The sequence below is a fragment of the Numenius arquata genome, chromosome 2 (genome assembly GCF_964106895.1).
Source record: "Numenius arquata chromosome 2, bNumArq3.hap1.1, whole genome shotgun sequence".
NCBI classification, from domain to species: domain Eukaryota; kingdom Metazoa; phylum Chordata; class Aves; order Charadriiformes; family Scolopacidae; genus Numenius; species Numenius arquata.
In genome coordinates, this window is record NC_133577.1 from 12604102 (window position 1) to 12629470 (window position 25369).

At 41.5% G+C, this 25369-nt stretch overlaps 1 protein-coding gene across 1 annotated transcript; it reads right to left on the bottom strand.

The window, feature by feature from the left end:
- Nucleotides 1–3404: 3404 nt before the first annotated feature.
- On the bottom strand, nt 3405–20206 carry IYD (iodotyrosine deiodinase). Its single transcript, XM_074168821.1, has 5 exons — nt 19933–20206; nt 10218–10412; nt 7967–8126; nt 5901–6057; nt 3405–3978 (listed from the first exon to the last, which is right to left on the bottom strand). The coding sequence occupies exons 1-5, from the start codon at nt 20111–20113 to the stop codon at nt 3796–3798; spliced, it is 876 nt and encodes a 291-aa protein (XP_074024922.1). The 5' UTR covers nt 20114–20206; the 3' UTR covers nt 3405–3795.
- Between the last annotated feature and the right edge of the window lie 5163 nt (nt 20207–25369).

A 25369-nucleotide genomic window follows, 5' to 3' on the forward strand; every position in this document is an offset into this window, starting at 1 on the left:
TAGCTGCTGCTCATCTCTCTCTCTTTCTTTCTTCCTCAGTCATAAAGCCCAAAGAACAAGTTTCCTAGTACACAGAGGTCACACTATTATTGAAAGCGGCCTAAGATCTTCAGACTGAAAAAGGGGTGATCACAACAGTACAGAGTATTGCTAATTAATGCCACAACACCAAAAGTACCCTTGCTAAAACCTTTCACACCGCTGCTCCAAACTCCTCTCCACCACAAAAAGCCTTCCACCTGAATCCATTAGGCCCACTCGTTAACCCTGGCTAGACCTTGGGATTGCAGGAGGGAATGTAAGGCTGTTGCAAGGAAGCACTCTCAGAGGCTTCTGCAGGTTTAACAAAACCTAATCAGTATTTTTCCCTCCTCTTTTCTTCTGGCTACCAATCTATAGTTCTATCTTTCTAAAGCTATTTTTTTTAGGTCACCCTGTCAGAGGAGCTTCTCTGCTTCAGCTCACCTGAACATCAAGTATGTTGCTTATACAAAACCAGAAGTCACAACAGCTTTCTAGATTACCTCGCATCACCAGGAACAGTTGCTGCACGAGACTTACATCACATCTCATACTTATTTGTCCCTGGAAGGCAAAACCAGAAAGTTTTTGTTACCTCTTCCACCTGGTAATAGTGCTTGCATAGAGCTCTCTTTCACAGCAAGCTGCTAATGAACATATTTCTCTTTACCAAAGAGTGGTACCTTGGCGTTGGTCCCACAGAGAACGGGCTATGACAGCCTTCTGCAAGCTGCATGAATTATTGCCATCCTATGAGTCAGCTAAAGGAATAGCTTGAAAATACTAAAAGCCTTGTGACATTTGGACTATTTGCACTACAAAAACAATGACACAAAAGCTTCATTAAAATCCAGTGCATAATCTACAGACTAGTGTCCTGCTGCATATCCATCGGAAAATTAGTCTGTTAAAGCAGATCCTCTCTTTGAAGCACATCTATGACTGTCATGGGTCTCCACGGCTGTGCTTGTGTATACTCTCAGTATACATACCTTGAACTTGGTATTTTGCAAGTGGTGTTCCTCAGGACAGCTCCACCAGCACTGTCACATTCTAGGGCAAAACTGTCCAATTCTGGTCTCACCCTTTCAAGCTGATCACTAAGTGATCTCAGTTACAAGATCTTACCCTCAGGTAGGAGACAAGAACTTACCATCAGGCTCAGGACAGCTCCTCATAAACAACTCCAAGTTCCTCATAGTTCTCCTCTTAAAAATCCTTCAAACGCCTCCTCTGTCAATGCTATGTCTCAAAAAACTTGGTAACTGATGCCTTGAGACTATGCTCATTGCCCATCGCACTGATCAGTATTGTTTTTCCATGTCTTTGACTATGTTACCTGGGTCTTGGACTGCCTTTGCTGTCTATGTTTTTACCAGAACTAGTTCAATGCAGTTCCAGTCTTGTAGCTAAAGTTAACAGTGATCACACACCCTGCAATAGGATGTGACGTTTAACTGGTAACTTGCTGCTGTGCTGATTCAAGCTTCAAGGACTCTCTTCCATCTTAAACTTCAATGGACTTATTGTCCGGCTTTCATGACATTAAGTGTCCTCATTATTTACACTCCACAAGCATAGGGGAGTTCCATCTACATGGGCAAAGACTTGGCTGAGGGGTTACAGCTCTCTTAGATGTCTGATATAAGTAACGTTAGCCAAAGAAATAACGAGATGCCTTGAGGGTTATGAGTCACGAATACAATGTCTGTTCTGCAAAAGCAGAACAGATGACTAAGCTCAGGTGGGTGGAAATCTTCAAAAACAGTACAGCAGCCAACTTCTTAATGATGTCCATGGAGGTCTGATCAGTGACAGTAACATGAAGCCAAGGCTGAGCCCTTCTAGAAAAAAAAAAAAACAACAACACTTCCTAACACTTCTATGTACTGGCAGAATTGGCTTTTGAGTTTTTATTTCTTTCAAATGTTTTGCTGGAAGCAGTGGATTAGTGCTGCGAATTCATGTTCTGTCAGTACCTGGCATTCAGGTACAGCTGATCCTGATGTGGACTGCGAGCTGGATGCTTTCTCAAGATTTACTTTTCATCAAGTCTATGACATCTATGTAGCAATTAAAGAACCAAATCAATCAGATGCTGACTGCACATCTACTTGCTTAGAGGTCTTTGAAGTGCTGCAGCTTAGTCATAGCAAAACCACAACCTGAGGTTATGGCTTGCATGCATCTGTTCATCTGGGATGCACAGTACCACGCTAAGACCTCCTTATACCCAGAAGCTGCTTTGTTTTTTTGTTGTACTAGCGTAAATTCATTTGGTATATGATAATACACAAATACACAGCTGATAAACTGCAGCCTAATACATCCCCAGTACACCAGCTCAGACCCAGTAGCTGTTCTTGGGCACAGCTATCTCCATCAAACACAAGACAGCAGCGCTTAGCTTTAAACCATTTATAAAGAAGTTAAATAGCCACAACCTGCTATTTTCTCCAAGCTGAGCGCAGTGCACTTAGATGATTACCACAGCCCAGCTACCTTACGGGAATCTTACACTCCATCACATGGGTGAGTCCTAAGCTATAGCGGAGATGAGCATATGTACCAGATTAACAGAGTCCTCTGACTTCAGACACGGGGCAGAGAGTTGACTCGAGCAACACGCAAGGAAGGCCGACGCCAATTTGGCTGAATTTGCCTGAAGTTACATGCAGCAGAGGGCAGGGTGGGAAAGCATTTAACAGAATATAGACAGCTTCAAAGGAGGACTTCTCTCTTCCAGGGTTTTCATCTTGTGCTGTGGGTGAAGCTGGCAGGAACCGCAGCCCCACGAGGGGGCTCTGCCAGCGCAGGTATCAGCAGCATCGGCCCTTCCAGTGAGCAGCTCCCACTGGTGCCCATTCACATCTCCCCTGTACGCCAGGCTTTTAGTCGGGAGCATTGCTTTTGCGGGAAGCAGCCTTAAAATAAACCAAAACAGGCCTTATTTTGGTGTGACATGAAAGCATCTCCCAAGTGTCAGGGTCTCTAAAGCAGTTTCAATTTCAGGGTGTTAAACTGGAATAGTTGTAGGTATAACAGGATAACCAAAACAGTAGTTCCCTTTCAGGGAACTGAAATATATAGGGGGCATAACTGATAGCTGCCATGTGATCTAACTGTGCCTGGAACACGTATAAATAAATGGTAACAAGAAAATTATGGGTGTTGTGTTCCTACTAGATCTTCCCCAGCCGAAAACACTTGTACCAGCAATAGCTTAAGAAAGCCTGGTATGGACAAGGTTTGTGAGATCAATCAAGTAGGGAAAATGCTACCGCGTATGAGAAAAATAGCTTCCTCTTATGCAGAACCGAGCACAGTGAAGAGGAAAGGGCATTTAAATAGCACACGCTGATCAAGATAAGACAGCTGAGTTTGACCTCTTTACACCTTTTAATACAACCTCCATTAAAATTCTGAAGTGGAAATAACTGTATAATGGCTATCACAAAAGCATAAGGAGAATATACATTCCAATTCAAGGAAAGATTTGCCCCTGCGATGCATAAGAAAAAACGAGTGACGAAGGTCATTTAAATGCCATTGTACGTGTCCCCTGGAACAGCTGCCTGGGCTCGTTGGTAACAGCACCTGTCAAACACACGGTGCTTGACTGCTCCTGGCTATTAGCAGAAGCAGCCACCGTGATTACCAGCACTAAAAGAAATACAGGTGCAAACAGCAATGACGTAGGAGGACGATGCACAGAAACAGCGGTGACAACTTCAGCGGGCTGCAGGGATGCCCTCCTTCCTCGGGGTGCCAGGCTCACATCACCACCATGATGTCTTCCAGCGGCTTTCGGGTCAGCGCCGGCACGGTGGCATCTTTCTTGGGATAGCCAACGGGGAGCAGCAAGAGTAGCTTCTCGTTCGCCGGGCGCTGGAGCAGCACCCGGAGCTGGGGGCCGCAGTTGAGGGGTGTGGAGGTGACTGTGTACAGACCCGCGTTCTGCAGCAAGACAGACAGCAGCAGGGTGAGACAGAGGTCCCACCAGACCTGTAGATATTCTCCTATTGACTAGCGCAGAAATGCTGCTTTGTTAGATTCTGCTGCAGGCTTTAGAACATCTGATTTACTAATAGCCTCAATGGTACCATAAAGGCTGCCTGCTTTGCTTACAGAGAAATACGGCGTTTCCCCAGTGCAGCAACAGCACGTTCTGCTGGACACATCTTTACTCTGCACAACAGGAGCCTCCCTGCGGTGCTCAGTGTAATGGGGCACCCACTGCCACAATGAAGTTGAGAGCCAGTTGTGGGGATATCACTGGAATACCAACCCACAGGGTTCATCTGGCTCATCCAGAGAAATGTTTCAGGTCTTGCCTCCACAGAGTTGGCAGGAAGATGCCTTACAGCTTTGTGAACATTGGCTCCCGCTCAAGAGCTGTAGCTCATGGGGACAGGGGGCACAGGCTCTGCCTAAAAACTTGTCACAGGAGTCTGTTGCCATCTCTCACAGTGGCCAATGTTCTGGATTACAGCAGAACCCCAAAAGAAGTCTATGGATCGCTCCTCCTCTCATATGAAATCTCACAAAAAAGCTAAGCAATCTCACAAATAGTAAAGAGCTGACTTTATCCAAGCTATGACCGGACAGCTGAGGCACTTCCTGAGATGTGCTCATGTGGATTTCAGTCTCTCCCTCTATGTAATGCAAGCATTTTGAGATACGAAAGTCAGCCAAGGAGAGGTGCTCAGACCTCTCACAGGCCTCTGTCAAGTAATGTCAAGTAATCTCTACAATCTCCTGAGGAGAAGAAGAGATAATGGTGGTGCTGAATGCTATGAGTCCATGGCACTGTGTTCTTTAACATTGTCGATTAGTTTTTAGGAGCTGGGAAAGAGACAGCACTAAGAAGCCTAACAGATGGTAAGGAGCCTCAAAAATCCCACCTGATGGTGGGCTGGCTGAGGGGAAAGTGGAGCTTTGTCACTCCTACTGCTTCTGACTAAGGTGCTAGCAACACAGTGCTGGTTCTGCCCCATCCCTGGGCACCCCCTTGGCTTTCAGCTCCATGGAGGGGCAATACAGAGCCCTGTGCAGCAGCAGAGTGGCAACAGCCCAGCAGTGTGCTTCTGCACTGCTCACTTCCCTTATTTCCTATCCTGAAGATCCTGCTGAGGAGCAACAACAGAATGGAGGAGAAATGGCAGTTCCTGGTAGGAAATTGGCCTGATATAAGAGGTGGCACCTTGCTGTTATCCTGCTGACAGGCCAAGTTAGCTATCGGAATAGCTTCACTGTTTAAACACTTGTTTGAGTACATCAGATACAACAACCAGAACTGAGCACTGAAAAACCACTGAGAAAAATCCAACTAGCTGGTTTCAAACACGCTGAGCTTTAGAAATCAGTTCACTTTCACAAACGCCTTGGGAAGACTGATTGAAATAGTACAGCCTGTTCCGTGAAATATGTCCCTGATATTTTTTTTTCCAGCACCATGTACTAAAAATTATTTGGGGTCAAGCCATTTTTTAGGGATTACTGAAAAGAAGGGGCCGGTGTGGCACTGCACATCGGTGCTTGGGTAGCCTGCGGACCCTGCCAGCCCTGTTAGCATAAGGCAGAAACCACAGGGGCTGAAGCCTGTGCAGGGAGAAGAGTGGCAACTCTGGAAGTAAGCTGTGTTATGTTTTTCTTCTTGTTAACCAGCACTGTGGGTAGGAATCACCTTCTCAGATGTGGGTCTGTGCAGAATAACTTTAAAACTCAAAACTAAGGTATACTGCCAGGAGCTGGAGTAATCCAGAGGACTGATAATGTTAAACTCTAAATTGGGTTCCACCCTCATTTGGGCAGAATAATCTTGGTATGTAAGCCAGATCAATAGATTGACTTCTAGTACATTAGTTCTGTCAACGTACCTGCAGTGCAGCAAGCAGGATACCACAGGCAATAGAAACACTGATTTCATTGTAGTAGTGGGTCTTCTTTTTGCCATTTGGAAGCCGTCCATAGACCTGCTTGAAAATGAGGATCAGATACGGAGCGGTGTCCAAGTACTCTTTGATCCAGTTTGTTCTGCAAAAGAATAATGTTCAAGACATTTATTTTGCAAGTTTTTCACTTTACCGTAAGTCACATTTACTGCCTGCAAAGGGGCACTAAAGGTACATGACAATTACAGCAGTAGACTAAAGCTTAGAACATTCACTGCAAAGGATTAAGTATTATCAGCTTTAGAAGGGGAGTGGGGGGAAGCTTGATTAGAGCTCTCAATTTTAACCGATTTGACTGAGGAGTTGATGCGCTCACTCTGAAGAGTGCAATTGCGTAAAAATACAAGGTAATTCTGGACCTTTTATCTATGAACTGGCTGCATGAGCATTTGCTCTTGAGATGATTTAATTCCTGGAATCTTGCAGATTTACGGCTCCACCTGTTACCAGCAGCGCCAATTTTTTTGTGACTGTGTTGAAAACTACTGGCAGAAAAGCTCAAAACTTCTTGGTCTGTGAGGCAAATATATAAATATATTCTCACAGCAAAAAATGTTATTCTGTTTCTGGGTATTTCAGATCTGTTAGAATTCATTTGCTTCCCTATTTTTTTAATGACAATATATACAATTATGATGTAGGATTTAGATAAAAAAATGTGTGCTTTCTACTGTTCTCACTCAAAATTTAAAAAATACTATATTTTAGTGGTTTATATAGCACAAACATTTACATAACACAGAAGCACCTGAAAATTAAAAACATTATGAAACACATTGGACAAATCAACCCTATAAAGCTTTGTGCATACGCTTCATTTGACAAGCCAAGACTCAGAAGACGTCTTCCCATTGTGTGAAGCCAAGCAAATCAGTCAGACTTTGGAGGGCATTTGGAACAATTAAATATTGCATAATTCAGCACTTGCATAGGGCCAAGACTTGGGGTTACCTCAGTCAGCAGCAAAACTCCCAAAGGCTTTGTGAGCGTCGTTGTTTGCCAAACAACAGGAAAAAACTGGGACAAGGGTAACGGCAAAAGAGGTTACGTGGAAGAAAAAAAAAAAAAGATGGGGCCAAATGCTTGGAAAGATTTCAAGATGGAGAGTTTTTCCCTTTTACTGGAGACAATTTTATGAACAGCCACCAAGGCACAGTTCTACACATTTTTTAAAGTTTTTCTTTCCAAACTTGAATCTTAGAAATATATTAAAAGCAGGAGGGAATAAGAAAAAAGGGAAAGTATACTGGAAGAATTCAAGACAAGCTTCTTTTATCACTTCAGTTTTCTAAACAATGGTGCGTTTAGTAAGATTCCCATCATCTTGCGAATCAAGACAAAGCCATTCAACGGGAAAGGGTGTGCTGGATATTGGAGTGACTTATTACATATTTCTTGTGGTAAGACTGAAACACACAGGCATAGTGAGATTTTCTTTTGTGTGTATCAGTTGGGTGCATCTCAACTGGCCCTTCAAAAAAGGTAACTAGAATTAACATATACAGACAGTAAATTTTTTTTCAGCTCTTTCAAGGTGGGAACTCCACCTTCCTCAGACAGGAGTTTCTCCCCAGCTGTAAATTAGCAAAACGTCCACAATATAGTGACCCTGGCAACTCTCTGGCTGAGGCAGTCTCTGACCCCCACCTTCCTTCTTTTTCTGTGATCAGGAAAAGTGAGAAATATTTACAGCTGCCCTCCTGAGCAGCATCAGAAAACCGGGGAGAGTTTAAGGAGCACGGACTCAAAAGAACATTTTTAAAAACAAGGTTTTTAAAAAATTGAGCTGAATATTTTTGGCTTGGTTTCTTTCTTCCTGAAAATAGGGGGGAGGGGGGGGGGAAGGGGAGGAGAGGGGAGGCAAAAAAACCCCAAACAACCCATAAATAAAAAAAAAAAAAAAACAAACATGAGTAAAATTTCCCAATATAGTCTTTCCTAGACCAAACACAGTTCCCTTCAAACCCATTAACCAAGCAAATTTTTCATACCTCAGTCTTTTCAGGTCATTAACCCATCTGTCTCCCATCCTTTTTTTGTAGTTGATTTCTTCTTCTTCTTCTACGATCTCACGAATCTTATGCTTCAAATATGGATCTTGCACTACCACAAAGGTCCAGGGCTCAGTGTGTGCTCCACTGGGTGAAGTACCTTAATACAAAACCAGGGAAAGATGAAAGCCCAGTTGTTACAATGCTGAGGGAGGGTACGCAATGAGAAGCATCAGCTCTTCCCTGTGGGCTTTCAGGCCGACTAGCAGAGCAACGGGAAAGCAAGTGGATGAGATGGGAAATCAAGTTGATGAGACAGGAAGAAAAGCACTGAGATAAGTTCAGACAGAAAATCCCATTCATTTCTTTCTCCAAGAATGTGAAGTCCTATTCAATGACAGAGGTTAGTCCTTTCATACAGCCATCTTACAGGAAATCAAAGTTAGGGTTTTGTAAAAATTCCTTTGTGGTTCTTATGATGAGGCGGTATTATGGTGCAATAAATGCACACAGCAATGTTAACGCAAAGCATTATACCCAAAGCAACACACCGTCTGAATACACAACCAACTCTGAGACATGGTTTTAGCTGAAGGGCAAAGCGAACGGCTTTCAGGGACGCAAGGCGAAGCGAACACCTGCAGGAATCTGTCGCTGGCTGACAAAGATGAGGAGCTGCGCAATGCAGACATCTGCCATATAGCATGCAAGTTTGAGTTTGTTGTCCCAAAGACAGCTGGTGTATGTAGGTGTGCACATATTAAGTCTGCATTTGCTTATTCAGCCTTGATCATTCCACACCAGCACCGCTGGAGAATATTTTAACTGCCTAGCAGATGAAAGCCAGCAGCTGAATATAGTTATGTGTACAAGCTCACAGAGAAATAGGTTAAGGACACTTAATAGGTTCAGGTCTCTCTAGCGCCTCATACACATTTTAAAAATATTTGAAGGTCTTGAACACATACTGTATTTCCTTATTTAAGCACTGATTTCAGTTTAAGAAACACTGAATAAGCAGCTTGAACTATCTTTTCTATTAAAACGTGTTTATACCATGAACCTTGCTTCTCCTCAGGTTTGGGAAGGAACTGACGACATTTATGGTTGGCTTTGTTTTCTTTTCCTCCACACAGCCCAAAGCATTCAGGGTTACTAAGTACTTCATCTGCACTCCAGGCTTGTTCGCTTTGCTGCATCTGCCAAAACATGCTCAGTGTTTTAATGACTCCCAGCTAATTAGAGTAAGATGGAGACTCGTTACAGTGCAGTAGCAAAGCTGCTTACAGCTTTTAAAGGGAAAACAATGCACATCAATTGCTCAGAATCTCTATATTATTAATCCTGCTAGAGGCTGCTGAACTTTTCTCTGAGGCAGCTTGTGAATAGTGTGAATATTTTCTATACTAACAGCAACTGGTTCATAGAGGAGAAATAATGAGGGTCAAACCCACTTCTGGCTGAAGTCAATGTTACTACAGCAGAGATGAGATTAGGTCAGGACATTACAGTAATGATCTGAAACACATAACTTCTCAACACAAAACCAAAAAAAAAGGCAAAATTCCTTTCTGACACTCAAATAACCTTGATCAGGGTCCTCAGCATAACTCTCCAGTCATATACGACAGAGACCTAGAACTGGTGCTGAAAGGACTGGAAAAGTTTTTTTGTTCTAGACTGAAACTTTTTTTCCCTGTAATAAAACACAACCATTTATGTCAACTGAAATATTTCATATGGCTGGGACAATTTCATCAATTTGTTTGGAGAAAAAAGCCCAGCAAACAAAACCCACACATGATAAATATCATCATAATGAACGATATTTTAAAGCATGTGAAGTACACATGGTTTGACATTTTTGAGAGAAAACACTTCAATATTTCTAATTGAAAGATGTTTCACTAAACTGTACGTGAATTTTATTTTAAATAACATCTTTTAAAGCTTAAAAATGAAATGTTTTGTTTCGTGCAGTTGAAATGTTCTTTTTCCCTTTTGGGTGCACTGCAAACACAGAGGAATTGGGAATGCTCCAAACGAGTCCCCAACATACAGTTGTTCAAGCTGAGTAATTTCCAATCAATCAATGGGTGCTCATTCATTATGGCTACAGGTGAATCTAGGAAAACCAGAAGCCAAACACCAATTCCCTTAGCTTTTCTACACCACTTTTACACAGTTAAACAGCAATGCTAATTATTTGGGGTTTTATTTCCCCCAGACCTTGAACCACTCTGTTCCATACCTGCTGTTCTGATGACATTATCGATAACCTCCCTGGGAACCGGCTCATCACTGAGAAACCTGACAGATCGCCTCTTATTAAGAAGCTCATAAAACATCTTCGACCTTTTGATCATTTCATCCTCAGGGTAGCGCTCCGCAAAGAAGGGGACATGGGCAACGTCTTCATCAAGTCCTTGCCACTCTTCATCAATCTCTGCAAGAAAATAAAAGTGGTTAGGGATTGTTTTTTGCTGGAGAACACTGTTGATATCTTTGGCATTGACCACCGTAATGCTCTTTGGCCTGCGTTGGCATACGCTGCAGTTCTACACCACTGGAAAGGCAAAGTCTGGGGTTCCAGTTGACACAACTCATTGATCCCCAGCCACTGAATAAACACCTTGTTTAAATACTGAGAGGCAGGAGGGCCCGGGCTGACTGTAGCAAGCATGATCCATGAAGAAATTACGGCCTTCTCCACTCCAGTCTGCGAACCTGCCTGTGAAAATGGGTTACAAGCTGAAACAGCAGTTTAAAGGTGGCCAACCTTTCAGCCCACTCTTCTCAGTAAGTAAATGTGAACATGTGTGTTCCTTCCTGAGCAGTCTAATAAGAAAAATATCCAATTATTGAAGTTAAGGAGAGCGGTTAACTACCAAGATGTGAGAAATCTCCTCTGAAGAGCTGAATGTCAGCTTCTTCCCATATTCATGTTTCACAGAAGCAGCATTACGAGTCTAGGCTCTGCACAAATGTGTCGTTGTGGTTCAGTTCTTTGGTTTCATGATACTTTCAGCATATGGGGAAATGGGTGACAGGCATCTATACTATATCAAATGTGCAATATTTTGTTTCTTGTCTGTAGTTTAAGAACTCAAAGCAGTTTCTTATTTCACTGAAATCTGTCGGGTTTGTTTTGTTTTTTTTTTACACTAAAAAAATGCATCTTCTGTTGTCTCTGAGATCTCTTCTTTCTCCTCTGCATTCCTAGAATCAGCAGATATAGAATTTTTTTGCAACTATGATGTGGAAGTTAAAGCCGTTTAAATTTTGCATTTTGCCTAGTCAATAGCATTGAGCAATCTGCTACAGAGGACTGAGTCACGACAAAATATTCCAGTTCTTTTCAGTCGCCATTAGTTTATTATTCTAGAATCATAGCAATCTCCAGTACAAATTCAAACAGAAATGATTTCTGTGTTTTAGTAGTATGCAGTTGCCTTAGAGACCAAGATGATTTTTGGTTCATTTTATAAACAGCAGTGAAATATCCACAAGTGTGGCTCAGCACGTGCAAGAGGCTGAAATACATCCAGTTTCATATGTTGAATTTAAACAGAATGATTCTAGTCCCCAGACAATATACATTTTCATTTTGCATACAAAGAAGTCACCCAGAAAGTTTGTTTGGTTTAGCATTTCATGGTTCTGTTAAGCACTCTCAGTCACAGTCTGCAAGGTCCTGGCTCCAGGGTAATGGGAAGCAGTGACTCGTAAAAATTGTTTTTGTGGGCATCTTAAACACTCAAACTGAAAAAAGCATCCTCTTCCTAGTGTTCCTTTTGTGATTAACACTTCATAAAGTAGATTATTTACTATCCAATAGCAACCAGCTGTCTAGAACTTGCCCTTGGCTAGGATTCTGGTGATCTTCTCTTTCAGAAACATTCGCACCCCCTTTTTTGCTGTTCCTCCTCCACACTCAGTGAAGGGAACACCACGGGGTTACAAGGGCTCGTGTTTACACTAACAAGTAGTGTGGTGTGATAGGACGTTGAGAGGAAGAGCTTCTGCTGGGGACCCAGTGTTCAACATCCTACATGTTTGAGAGTGGTAGGGTAGCTGGGGAGGGAGACGGTTAGAGCTCTGCATCCTTTCCACCTCTTCTACGCTATGCATGGTACCACAGGATGCCATTTTCCTGGACCACTATGTTAAGCTGGTAAAAGCTAATATGCAACCTCTCCTTGAAGATTCACAGGGAATGCAGCTGTGGAACAGTTTGCAGGATGCATCTCTCTGCCTCTTGTATCTCTGTCTGCTGGTTTGGAAGAAGGTGCAACCCTCAGCCCAGGGGGTGGGTAAGGCCCATGCAATCAGAGGCAGTGACCTTAGCTCAGTTGTACTGAGACAATAGCTGTGAAGATGTGAGAAAAAAACATGAGCTAAAGCCATACTGCATGAGAAAGAAAGAAAAGTTGGAAGTAAAAAAATCTTCCACAGACATAAGTTGAGACAGTGATGGCTGGCAGCCAAAGGATTTGAAAGAAAAAGTGATGACCCAAAAACGTATAAAACCTTAAGGGAAAAAATGGAGAATTGGGAGATAGCAACTCAGCAACCCTTTCTGAATTGACTGAGGACTGTCTGGCCAGTAGAGAAAACCAGAAGTTGTCCATTGATATAGACAGGACAGAAAATCATGCAAGATTTGGGCATGGAACCTTTCCTGCAAGCTCCTCTCGAAGGACTTACAGGCCTGGAAACTGGATGACTTCCTGCAACTGTCTTGATTAATAAAATTAATTCTCTCTCTTCAAATCCATCTTGCGTATAGCAGTACTGAAACTACAACAAAGTTATTCATTGCTGAGCTGAGATTTAACAGCTACACAGAGTAATACGCATCTTAACTTTATCCATAGGCACTCATGTAAGAGGAGTTTCTAAATGGGAGATATATTTTCCATATGATAACAAAAAACTTCCTGAAATCAGCTGAGGTTGTGCGCTGTCTATCAGAAGGTAAAATCTGACCAGAAACTATACTGAAAGTAGGTATTAGATTAGTGTCTTGTCTTCAGGTCAGACTATACTATTTGTGCTGATATCAATGTGCTGCAGTGATCATCTCTATCCATTTCACAAGTTTACAATGTTGAGTGTCCTGGGAAATAGAAATAGACTATTTCTAGCCTAGAAACAGTCAAATAAAACCAACTCTGGGACCCAAGAGTTCTTATGTGCTCTCACTATTTACTTTCTTGTGATGAGGTTTTTATCGAAGTTCAGAAAGTAGGAAATAGCATACATTCAATGCAGGATACCTTTTATTCAGCCACTGATGGAGGAGACTTGGTGGTCTAACCTTGGCCTCTAAGCAAATTGAAGCCCTGCTTGGTCACCTCTTTTTCTAGTATTATTGCAAAACTATCAATAAGCATTTTGAGTTAGAGATACCTTGACTAGTCTATAAAATACTGAAGACCTTTACAAAGGATGTTTGTCAGACAGGACCAAAGGCTGGAGGAAATTTTTGTCATCTCTGTATCTAGTTTTGAAACACAAGGAAAGGAAGGTGATAAACCATCAATGCATGTATGAAGGTTGAAGGACAGAAGGAAGAAGAGCAAGACTAAATTACTTATACAGATGAGGACAGTAGTCAGAGAGCTGACTCAGATGATGTGCTTAATTCAAAGAGGACGTTGCTTGTGGCCGGTTGAGTGCAGAGGCCTAGGCTACAAAATGGATGAGCTATCAGTGCCTGTATAGGACACGAAAAAAAATGTGACAGGGAGAATAGAATGAAGGTGCAATAACAACAGCAGAACCTGCTTGGACTTGTACAGGAAGCATATTAAAAAGGAAAAGCTAATAATTGATGTTGTGGTTGATTGTAAAGAAATTAAAAAGTAGCATGGCTAAAAAAGGGTTGCTTTTTGAGACACACTGACTTCTGGGATACTGCAAAGCCTACAAAGGCCCCCAAGGGCATGTCTAGATCAGGACACATCTTTAAGAGAGAGTCATATTACCCTCAGCTACATCATTGTTATGAAGTACATGGTGGAAGCATAGCTTTCCAGATGAAGACCAAAGAGGAAATACGATAATACTAGAAAGCAGGCTTCCCAGCTGAAGCATCCAACACCTTAATAAAATGACCCATCCTTCTCTTGTGCAGTGACTCTCTTAGCTTTGGTTTCAGTGAGAGGGGAGGATGATATAAAAAAAAAAAAAAGGACCCCTAAACTAATATTATCAGTTCATTCAATTTAATTGACTAAATGAAAGGGTAAGGAAAAGTAGGTCTATAACCATGGCTCTCAGTTTTTAAGGGAACAAACTTGGGGAAAATAAGGGATTAAGAAAAATGGAGAACTCAGATTGAAGAATTCAGAGATCAGGGAGCAGAGAGATCTGGCAGTTCTTTAAATCAGAGGTATAAAAATAGTCTTAGGTGTAATTGGTTGAATAAACATCTCAATTCAATGATCTAAAGGCAACTAGGAACAGAAGAAAAGGATTAGCTAGCACACAGACCTAGGCCTTGTAAATCAAAGTATAAAACCTACAGTATTACTTAAAGCCAAGCTGCATTACATTTTTTGAGGTTCTTGCTTGTTTGGGTGTGGGGTTCTTTTCCACGTAAATAGAGAAGAAATGAAGCTGCTGTGTGGTCTGGATGATAACATGATGAAACAAGAAATGTACTTCCAGAGATGTTGAACATGGGACAAAGATGAGGTGACTAGTGAGAATGAAAGTATGAGAATCACCATATCTGAGCTTAAGTTTTGTAAACAAAACTTAAAAACCTTAATGTATTCAAAACAGGTACAACTGGCTGAGGCAGAATCGCCCAGAAGTGAAAGAACTGACACACAAAACCAAAACTCTCCTGGCAATTTTTTTTTTTTCTTGTAATAAATTATCTATTATTTATTCTTTTCCACCATGTGTCTACCATTGATTCTTAGCAGTTAACATTATCCATATGCTAAGCTAAAATCATTATCAGCACCATCTGTTTAGTGCATGCTCTCTATATCTTTAATTGCTGTGTTTGGACTTACTCCTGTTTGTACAGTCACGTTATACAATACTGCAAATGTCTTGTTTACATCTCTGTATTCCATCATTTGATGGACAACAGGTATCCTGCTAGTCAGTCTATTATCTTGTCAGCCACATTCTCAAGATGGCCCTCAATTCTGTTATACATTTGCACTAGTCATCAGGCTTTCTCCTTTTTAAGCACATCTGAAATGGGTTTGGCTCAGATATCACAAGTGAAATCTCATTTTAAAAGTACAATTTCTCTAACTCTATTAGAAATTCTTCTCTGCATACATTTTTGGACAATGTTTGTGTTCTTCCCAGAAATTCATACTGGAGGTTAGAATCAGCCTACAAATCATGTAATACATTTTCCCTCAGCTTGTAGCAAAAATTCTTACTTTGAGTTCCAAATAATAAACTCACACTGAGTACCACGACTTGTCATTTAATTTCTGTTGCAATTTATTTTACCTACACTGATACTTCCCTATGTTGTTCGTTCCCAGTTTTATGTCATTAAAAAATTTCTCTTAATACACTCCTCAGTTTTATGGATAGACCATAAGATAATATTGGGGCTTTGAGCAACCTGGTCTAGTGGGAGGTGTCCCTGCCCCTGGCAGGAGGTTGGAACTCAATGATCTTTAAGGACCCTTCCAATCCGAACCGTTCCATGATTCTATGAATACTAACACTTGGTCCTGAGACTGATCCTTGAGAAACCTCACTAGTAACCTCCGTCTAGACCAATGCGTTTGCTTTCCAAACCAGCTCTTTCAGTTTCTTTTAGAAGGAATTGCTTTCTAAGCAAAGAATTCCTCTCCAATCCTCGTTTCCAGTGTAAAGGTACTATGCATGAGAAAACAACCAAATGTGTATAAAGAAAGCATTCAGATCTTTGGATTTAAAATGCTGGGCAACTGACCCTGTGCTTTTTGCTTGATTAGTGGCAGACTGCTACATAACCTGCCATGACAGGAATCCCGGTAGTGAATCCAATCCTGAACTGAGGGTGTGGCAAATAGGGAACTAAAAGAGATGGGATGCCCTACTAGTGGATTATAAATAGTGGTTAGCAGGCTGAAACCCCAAGAGTCGGTCAGGGATCTCAAGCGAAAGAAGTACCAAGTGGGAGAGGCAGACCCTGGAAGAAAGAAGCCAGCATCAAAATATTGTGATGTTACCTCAAACTGGAACATCGTTGCAAAAAGTTTCCCGAGATCTTTAGAGGAACGGCTGTTTTATAAAGAGATTTGCTGGATTGTCTAGTAAAAGGAAAGCTGGGAGGTAACCTGATTGTTGCGTGTAAACCACAGGAAGGTATTTATTCACCCGGGGTGGAAAAAGTATCCTTTAAACTAACAAGAGGATATAACAGAAAAAAATGGTTATAGACTAGTGTTAAAGTAGTTTAGGCAGGCAGAGGAGGATTTTTAACCCATAGCAAAAAGTTCTGGAATAGCTTTCCAGCAAGGTTAAAGAAAGATGGTCCGAAAGGGCCATTTTTCAAGTGCATTCAGCTGATGACAAAGGCTGGAGGTGTCTGCAGCAGCAAGGAGATAAACACAATGATGCACCATGTCCACGTAAATCCTGCGTTCCTCAATGACACAAAACATGAACTGTCACTGAATTGGAAAATTAAACTGCTACTGCCTCATTCATGTCCATGGTATTATTAAAAGATATGGAAAGCCTTTGAACTTGTGTCGAGAAAAAATACTTCTAAGTGGGAGAGGCTTATTATAAAAAGTATCACAAGCAATAACCACTACATTTTCAGAAAAGATGGAACATTTAGGCTTTTGCGCATTGCTTTATAATCCTTAAGTAGAGTACATCACCAAACAAAGTCCCCACAATTAAATACGTAGTAATAAAATGCCTTTGTTAATAACCTCTGCAAAGGTTCCCCAGAGTAACAAGGATACAAATAAAATACATTTTCCTCTTCCACACCACTGTAAACTGGGTCTGTATTTACCTTATCCATCAATTGTATTGATCTGAATATATGAACAAGGAAGTCTTATGTTTGTTCTTGATTTGAGCCTAACAGGTGTATTGTAGTAATTAACTGGGGAAGGACGTGGTTTCAGAACCAATATACCCTAAGTTCCCTAAATCATTTGCCAAAAATTGTCTTGCAAGATCAAATTGTCTAAACCTGAAGCAGTGGGAGACGAGATGCCACCATTTTGGGATCAGATGCCCAGCATTAGTAGAAAGCCCTTTTGACTCATTATTCAAGACAAGGCTGAAAAAAATGTCTTTATCTTCTGTATTTAAATGGTAATCATACACTGCCAGACATACACACATACAGACCAGTCTTGCCAATCCATGGCACAACAATCTCTCATTCTGGGTCTCATAAATGCTGGGAAAAGTTACAGGACAGATGGGTATGCAAACAAATCTGAATTACTGCCAGCTAAGGCATTAAACAAATGGACTGAGCGAATGCTTTCCACTTGACGAAAGAACTGGGTTTCTGGCTTCTCTGAGAAACATCCTTCTCTTCAGCTGCCGAAAGCATAACACAGACAAGCTCAGGAGCACCTGGTCCTCCTCTTTTTACCCTTCACTGCCAATAAGAGACTCTACTGGGTCTACCCAAGCAGTTCAGCTAATTACACTGAACACTTTGTTGCTCGAAAGTGTGCCTCTCTCAGGGAAAACATCCCTGCTGGTGCCACTTCAGGAAAGGTTCAGGGGGCTGTTGTCACCCCAGTAGAGTTCAGTGCTTCTCTTAGAGAGTTCTTCACTCTCTTGGCAAAGCTCCCTCACTTTGGTCTTGGCCAGGTATTGAAAGACATGGTCTTCAGTTGCCCCTTCCTGTCTGGGGACTGTTCACAATTCAGCTTGTTCACCTACAGCAGCCCTAGATACCAGCTTTAGGCAAGGCCTTAAAAATGTTTTCTCTCACCTAACTCAAATTTTCTTCAGAGGAACTTTGTCTTTAAACACAAGTGAACTTGAGACCTTTAAGTAGAAATGAGCTTTTCTGATAAAATAAGATACATTAGTAAAGTAGCAGAATTTACCCAGCAAGTAAAATATTCTTTACCATTAAGGAATCTGTTTATATCCATGTTTCCATTTCAGCATCTAGAGTAGTCAGTGAAAATTCTAAGACTGGTAACAAGGTCAATATGTTTTGATCCTTAATTGCAGCATTAGCAGAGTAGCAGATCCTTACCAAGCTGGCTATATTTTCTTCTTACTTAGGCTGGGCTTTCCCCTGATGAACAGCAACTTCCCTAAGCATGACGCAATTACTTTAATTTTTCTGGAGATAAAAGATATGCCTGTTTTGCAAAGATGGTGGTTTGAATCACACACCATTAAGGGAAAAATAATTATTTGTTGTTGAAAGCCACATAGTAAGAAACCCCAATTTAATGTTGGATGACATGGTACATTGAGAGAGGTTTTATTTAAAAATAAATAAATCTCCTTTTAGCAACAGCACAAACGTGTCTATCTACCTGTCAACTTTTTGTAAGCAATTTTAAACTACTACAATTTTGAATTTAGCAGCTGAATAGAAGGGAAACAACTAAGACATAAAAGAATAACATTGTATATATGGAGCTGTGGCAGTGAGGCTCCTTGTTAAGAGCTAATAGGTTTGTTTATTTAGAGGATCTAAATTTTTAAACTGATAGAAACAGCTGTCGTCACAGATGTCACTGATAATTTATAGATTATCACTTGAACTACCCACAGGAATTTTAATTTGTAGCAATTTAACTGAACTAGTAAGCCATTAGTGACAAAGGAAATACGGGATAATTTTATACAGAATCTCTTTTGCAATGAACAAAGGAAGATACAACACAAGAAATAATTTTTAAAGAAGTTTTGTATATTTGGGAAATAGTCAACATGGTTTAAAGTGTTCCACGTATCAACTATTTCTGGAAACTGATACACAACATTAACTCAAAGTACACTAAACACTGAGAAGTAAAGAGAAATAATGGTTCTTAGAAACAGGTAAATGTGCAGAAAAACAATGCAGGTTTCAAGATTCCTAGAAGCAGACTCAGGGAATGTGTCATTATGCCACAAAACACCCATAAAAAGCCTCTGAAAGCAGTTTGGTGAGAAAGAAAACTGTATTAACTGCAAGTTTAAAAACTTCACAGGAAGAAAACTGCACTTTTTTGCTAGACAAGGAAATGAAGAGAGCTTATGGAAGATAGTCAGGGAGCAAAAAGAAGGAACGGCACATTTTGTGCTCAGACCTTTGTCCAAGCTGTGCATCAGAAATCACTGCTTAAAAAGAAAGAGACATTCTATGCAGGTTCAAATATGAGGTTGAATGAACAGAGATTAGTGCCATCACCACATTTTATTATTAAATATTTGATCAACATACCTCCCAAATGATCCCAGTGCTAATCCAGCTAAAGCTCTCGTGGGCATTCCTAGGAGTCATAAATGGAGGACTTCAGTAATAACTGTAATAAATCCATTTCCAACTTTTCTGGGGGTGCCGATACCAAATATATAGCACTGGATAGTAAAGTGGGCTGAGGTGTCTCAGCTTGCAGATAGAAACTCTCTGCTCAGGTCTTCCCTTTCCTCACACTAATGAGGCCCGGGAAGAGGCTTGGGGGGACTTCAGCAGTACCTCCTTTCTTTCTCTACATTGCCCACAGGCTCCCTCATGGGTCTGAGCTCCACTATGCAGAGGGACAGACAGGGGTCTTTGAAAACTCATTTTCTTTTTGAACTCTGACCTGTGGGATTGGGAGGAAATACAGATTTACACCAAGAGGGACACGACATGAGGACAGCTTCCTTCCAGGGAGCTGACAAGCTGAGGGCACAGCAGCAGCGTAGCACTACGCAAGTCCAGGAGATCCCGTCTCCTTTATTTGTACCAGCAGATAAAATTCAAACAACAGAAGTGCTCAGGTAGATAAGAGTTTTCTTACCTTCTTCCTCTAAGTGGTGGTCAGTGCCATCTTTTAAATCTTCATCCACCCATGGGCGAGATAGAGGCTTGCTTTTAGACTCACATTTTTCCTGCTCTCCATTTATCTTCTTCAGTATTACCCCAATCAAAGCACATATAATGGCTATAAGGACTGGGGTTAGGGAAGAAAAGAGTTCCATGACTACGGAAACGTGGAGCCTTCCTTCAAGTTCAGTAGTTTCTCCTGAAAAGAAGAGGAAGAAAAGGGAAGAGCAGAACAGCAGTACGCAGAAAGGGGTGGACCCAAGGTTCAGTCCTCGACCCTATCCTGCTTCTACTTTTCAGCCACCGCCCCCACAACCTCATCTGTGATGTGCTCCTCCTGTTAATCAGTCCCAGGTTTATACATTTGCTGAGAAGAGACTGCTTATAAACAGCAAGCAGAGGCACTGACCATATACAAACCCACGAATGCTGTCCAGTGCAAAATAAAATTAAAAAAAAAAGATCTTCCAAAACTCCAGACCAAGGCAAAACACTTCTCCCCGCCCTTATTTTTATTGTTATGGTGATTCCAGTAATGTCTCTCTCGTAACAATGATTATGAGAAAGAGACAAGTGGGAATGTGAATTTTAAAAACTGATGGCATCTCTTCAATGTTTAACTCATAAAATTAGTCATATTGCACATATCCCAGGAAATCGGAATATCACCAATTGAATATCAGCTTGCAGCACCACCTTTGCCTCTGTAAATGGGTCAATAAAACAGATAAGCAAAGCGGCAACATTACCCCTGTATGAAGCATCAACGAGGTGATTCACAGAACCCTGTATTCATTCTGCATGTTCTGGGGGAAGAAAAAAGAATTCAGGGAATCAAAGTAAAAAATATTTGAGGGCTGAATATCTATGCTGCAGTGAATTTTAAAACTGTGAGTCAGCTATCTTGTCAAAGGAAAGATTAAAAAGCGATAGGATCCTGGTCTAATCCAAGAATGGTCAATGTCTAAATGCTTAACCCATTTTTTACCCCAGCCAGCTGCTTGGGAATTGAATCAGCACAGCAGCCCTGAACTGATGTCTTTATCTGGGACTGTCAGGACACACTGGGTAAGCCCCCCACACAGGGCCTGCTTTAAAGTTTCTGCATCCATGTCAGTCTGCATTTTGGATAAGCCCACCCAAGAAAGCGGGAGCAGTCGTGGCTGTAACCATTCCAGAAGATGGTGTGTCCCAGGGCCCTGGCAGGTCACACACTGTGACAGGCACCTGCCTGGGGGGGCATCACAGGTCCCGCCTAAGGCACCCCCTCTTTCCTTAACGTGGAAACCAGGGCACACAGGGGAGAGAGAAGTTGTTGGGGCATGCACAGGTTTCATCCCGACAAGTTCTCAGTCCATACCCTAGCTGCTCACGTCTCTCACCCCACCGGTTTTGCAGCACTGGGCAGACCCTTGCTGGTCCCACTTGACACTGCCAGTCCAAAGGGTCCATACCTTCCCATGCTTCAGTAAATACTGAGCTGCCTTGAGGAAGGGTCTGTGTGTCGGGAAGCACAGATTAACAACCAGGTTGCTGCACAGGAAGAGGAATGTGTGGCCATACTGGTTGGTCATGCACTACGTTAGTCTGGCTGACAGTCCGGCCATGTATCCTCCTTTAATATAAGCTCTCTGTCAAAGCCAAGCAAATTGCTCAGCTGTGCACATAATTGTCTAGATGTGCCCAGAGGCAAAATGAAACTGCCTCACAACTTGTACCCAGGCTGGAATTTCTTGGCTGCCCAGCTCAGATACAGAATAAGTACTTCACTGCAGTTGCAGGACATCCTACCTCCAACACACAGTCCCCAGGTCCCCATAGGTCCTCGTCCTTCCAGGCAATGCATGGGATCTGTGTAAGACGGGTACTCCAGGACCAGCCAAATACCTTCATAAGCCCATCAGAGATGAAATAAAGAGGACATGCAAAAACTGTACATAATTATCTAATCCAGTAAAGTTTGCAATAGACAGGCACCTACCTCTGGCCAAGAGGGCAACCTGCTTGAAAACCCGAGACATGAGTCTTCTCCCTACTCCCCACAGTCAAGTTGTGACCTGGGACACCTGCTTGGGTCATCGATCTTGGGCTGCACGTAAAAAAGCTCCCAAACCCATGCACTGTAGAGGAATAGAAAGGACAGCAATTATCACATGGGAAAGAGTTAAATTTATCCTCTCTCTCCTCAATTCAGAGCAGATATTTAAACTGATTTGTCTTGCCTGATGGCCATCCAGTCATGGGAGGAGATACTTCACCTCATCCCAATTAGAAATATTAAATTTGTTCATGTGAGTAGAAGAGGAACCTGCAGTTTCAACACAGTTTCTGTGTTGAAAAGACATTTTCAACAGCCTACTCTATGCCAAGGAAGGAAAAAGGAATGCTTTCTGAATGGCACTGACTGTTTCTCCCCCAGGGAATATATTCTTGTTAACCTTGAATATTCACAGACACATAAATTAGGATCTGAATGCTTTGCAGCCGAGAATCCATCCTGCGGTGAGACAGGTCTGTGCTGAAAGAGCAAGAGAAGCAATATAGAAGGTTCAATGCTATTGTTTAAAATAACTACCTCTATTTGCAGTGCTGGGAACTTTGTAATCTCTCGCTCTTCTGGAATAACTTTGACTTTCTTAGAGGTGATAAGATATTAATTTTCCTCCAGCAGAGCAGAGAAAGAAAGCAAGCTAAATAAAAGTCCCTTTGGTATTAACTTAAGTAAAATCTATATTCGGTGTTATATATTCAAGACTGTTAGCTTGAACTTCAGCCCCACAGAAATCCCACAATACCTTGTTTTATTAAAACCTGATTTAGTTTCAATAACTCCATACCATAGACATTCAAAATATAAACACATTGATGCTCAGAGGAACTGTGGGAAGGAGTGGGTGGACGCAGTCAATTTTTATATGGTAGATTTTAATCAGCTTTTCTATTGGATTTTCTTCAATCCAAGCTTTATAGAAATGTTATTATTATCATGACAAGTTCAAGCAAATTTATTACCATTATTTCTTCTGTTCTACTGTAAACCCTAAAGCCTAGAAGCTGGATTTATTTTTTTTTAGTTTCAAAAAAGTCAGGAGAAATGTTACAAATAACCCTACTTCTAAGAATTAACGAAGCTTTTCTGACAGATGTGGAAAGAAGATAGAAAATTTGATAGAAATACAACTGTTGAGAACACCAAAGTACTGAAGTATTACTGCATGAAATCCATGTAGACAGTCTTAAAAGATACAAACCATCATACTAAAAGATTTTTGGACAAAAAGTTCTTTAATATTTCCCATTAAATTCTGTGCATAGTTGTTATTCTAAAGGAAAAAATAAATGTACTAAAGTATCAAATATAGCCCTTTATTCTTCTCAAAGCAAAAACGCGTGACAAGCAAGTGTCATTTATAGGCTACAAGGCCATATCTAGGTGGTACCACGCAGTGTGTTAGCTCTGCACTAAGCTCATGTGACTCTGCTGCTGAGGGTTGTGGGACCAACCTGCTACCACTTCTGTTTTACCATCCTACTGTAGATGTACTCCCTGAAAGCAAAGCCACCTTTCACCATCTGCTTCAGATACTCCTCCCTGGTTCTTCCCATCATTCCCATGACCTCAGCACACCCCTCTCATCCTGCTTGGAGGAGACTTATGGCCTTACTATGAGATTGTCTCATGGCTAGGCTGGGGCAAGACTCCTGAGGAGTTCATACATGCATGTGGGGTCTAACAGAAGAGTTACACAAGAAAAGTAAATGATAGGAGAGCCTTCAAATGCCCAAATTATCAATTAACATATTACCTGTATAGGATGAATGTGAGCTACATAAATGCTCAGAGGTAGAAGGGGAAGAGACTGAATGGCTGGGCAGAACCAAAACCATCAGCCCCCACAGTCTTTCCTACTAATGGTTTTATATCATTATTTTATTTGAGAACTCTTAAGACTTCTTATTGGATGCTATAGGAAACCAATAAAGTCTACACATTCAAAAAGGGATTCAATACACCTATTCAGATTGGATAAACTATCAAGTGCACAGTATGGCAGTCAGAACACCTAATTGAGGAAGTCTCTGAGACTTTGGAAGATATACAGAAGGCGGGACCCTTTTGTGCAGTCCTTAGCTTCCTAGTCATCTACCCTTGGCCACATACAGACACAGGCTATAGCACTAGATGGCCTCAGATGGCTAGAACTTGGTATGAGAATTCTTAACATTAGTCAAAAGCAGATCTGTGTAAAGCAGAGCAGTAGCAGAAAAAGAAGAGCACTAACAGGGAAGGTACAAGAGAGCAGAGTAGGGTGAAGGAGGTAGTTGCAATAAATATAGCAGAAGTGTGTGAGAAAAAACACATTTTTGGGTGCTGACTACAGTTACCATTGCACATGTCTCTTGCTGAACATTATCAGTTACACACCTACAAGGAACACGTGCTCTATTTCTGCTACTAGTCAGTGCATAAGCCATTGTCAGGACCCCCGAGCGATATATCGATGGGGTGGTGAAAGTGTCCATGTAGAAAAATTGACATGTTTGTAGTTAGAAGCAGGAAAAAGTCACCAGTGGGTATTGTCTAGAGAGGCAATAAAATATTACATTAGCATCAGGGACAGAAGTGAGTTTCAGATTGGAGTTGGCTTTCACTGAAAAACAAACAAACAAAAAAGGCTATTCCAATGCCATCCGTGATCAGCCCCCTGCTCAGCATGTGTCTGCAATGGGCAAGGCAGAAGCACACATGAACTACTTAATCCAATTTCCCAATCAGCACAGAGACAAATGTCTGGGATCAGCTGAAAGTTATACATCATCAGGTATTGGCATTACAAAAAGTATTGTTGGCTTGATAAGCGTCTTCATCTCTGTGATACATCTAGCACATAGATCACTTGCATCAGGTCATTCTCAAAGGATATAGCTAGTGGTTAAAGAGAAAAAGAAGTAGAGACTTTGGTAATAAATTTGCATTTATATTTTACATGCAGTTAAATATCCAGTTGGACTTGAGCCTAGGAATCAAAGTAAAATAATTTAGACTTACAATTTACTGTAGCTGAAAAAATTTTAGAAGTGTTGTTTGATTAGCTTCTGTATGTATTCTCTACAGTCTCTACACTGCCTCAGTCAGTGACCAGCACGAAGTGCTTCTGAGCAAGGTGACCCTCACTTTTCTGCTGTCTCTTGCCTCTTCCACACTCCACACATACAACCACCTCCTTCCCTTCCCCCAAGTCAGCTGTATGATCTCTTTATGACCCCTGGAGATATCAGATATCTTGCCCTGTAGCACTAGATTTGATTATCTTTTTCATTAACTTAGCTCAGATTGCCACAAATCTTATTACCGCTTATGAACTAGCCTTCTGAAATCTAACAGTACAGTGGGTAATATAATTACATCC

Excerpts from the sequence above, each read along its gene's own strand:
- IYD (XM_074168821.1), bottom strand. The coding sequence starts at position 20,113 with ATGGAACTCTTTTCTTCCCTAACCCCAGTCCTTATAGCCATTATATGT. Across the intron at positions 6,058-7,966 it reads AATGACCTGAAAAGACTGAG|AACAAACTGGATCAAAGAGT; the intron begins GTATGAAAAATT and ends ATTCTTTTGCAG. Across the intron at positions 3,979-5,900 it reads TCCTGCTTGCTGCACTGCAG|AACGCGGGTCTGTACACAGT; the intron begins GTACGTTGACAG and ends GTCTTGCTGCAG.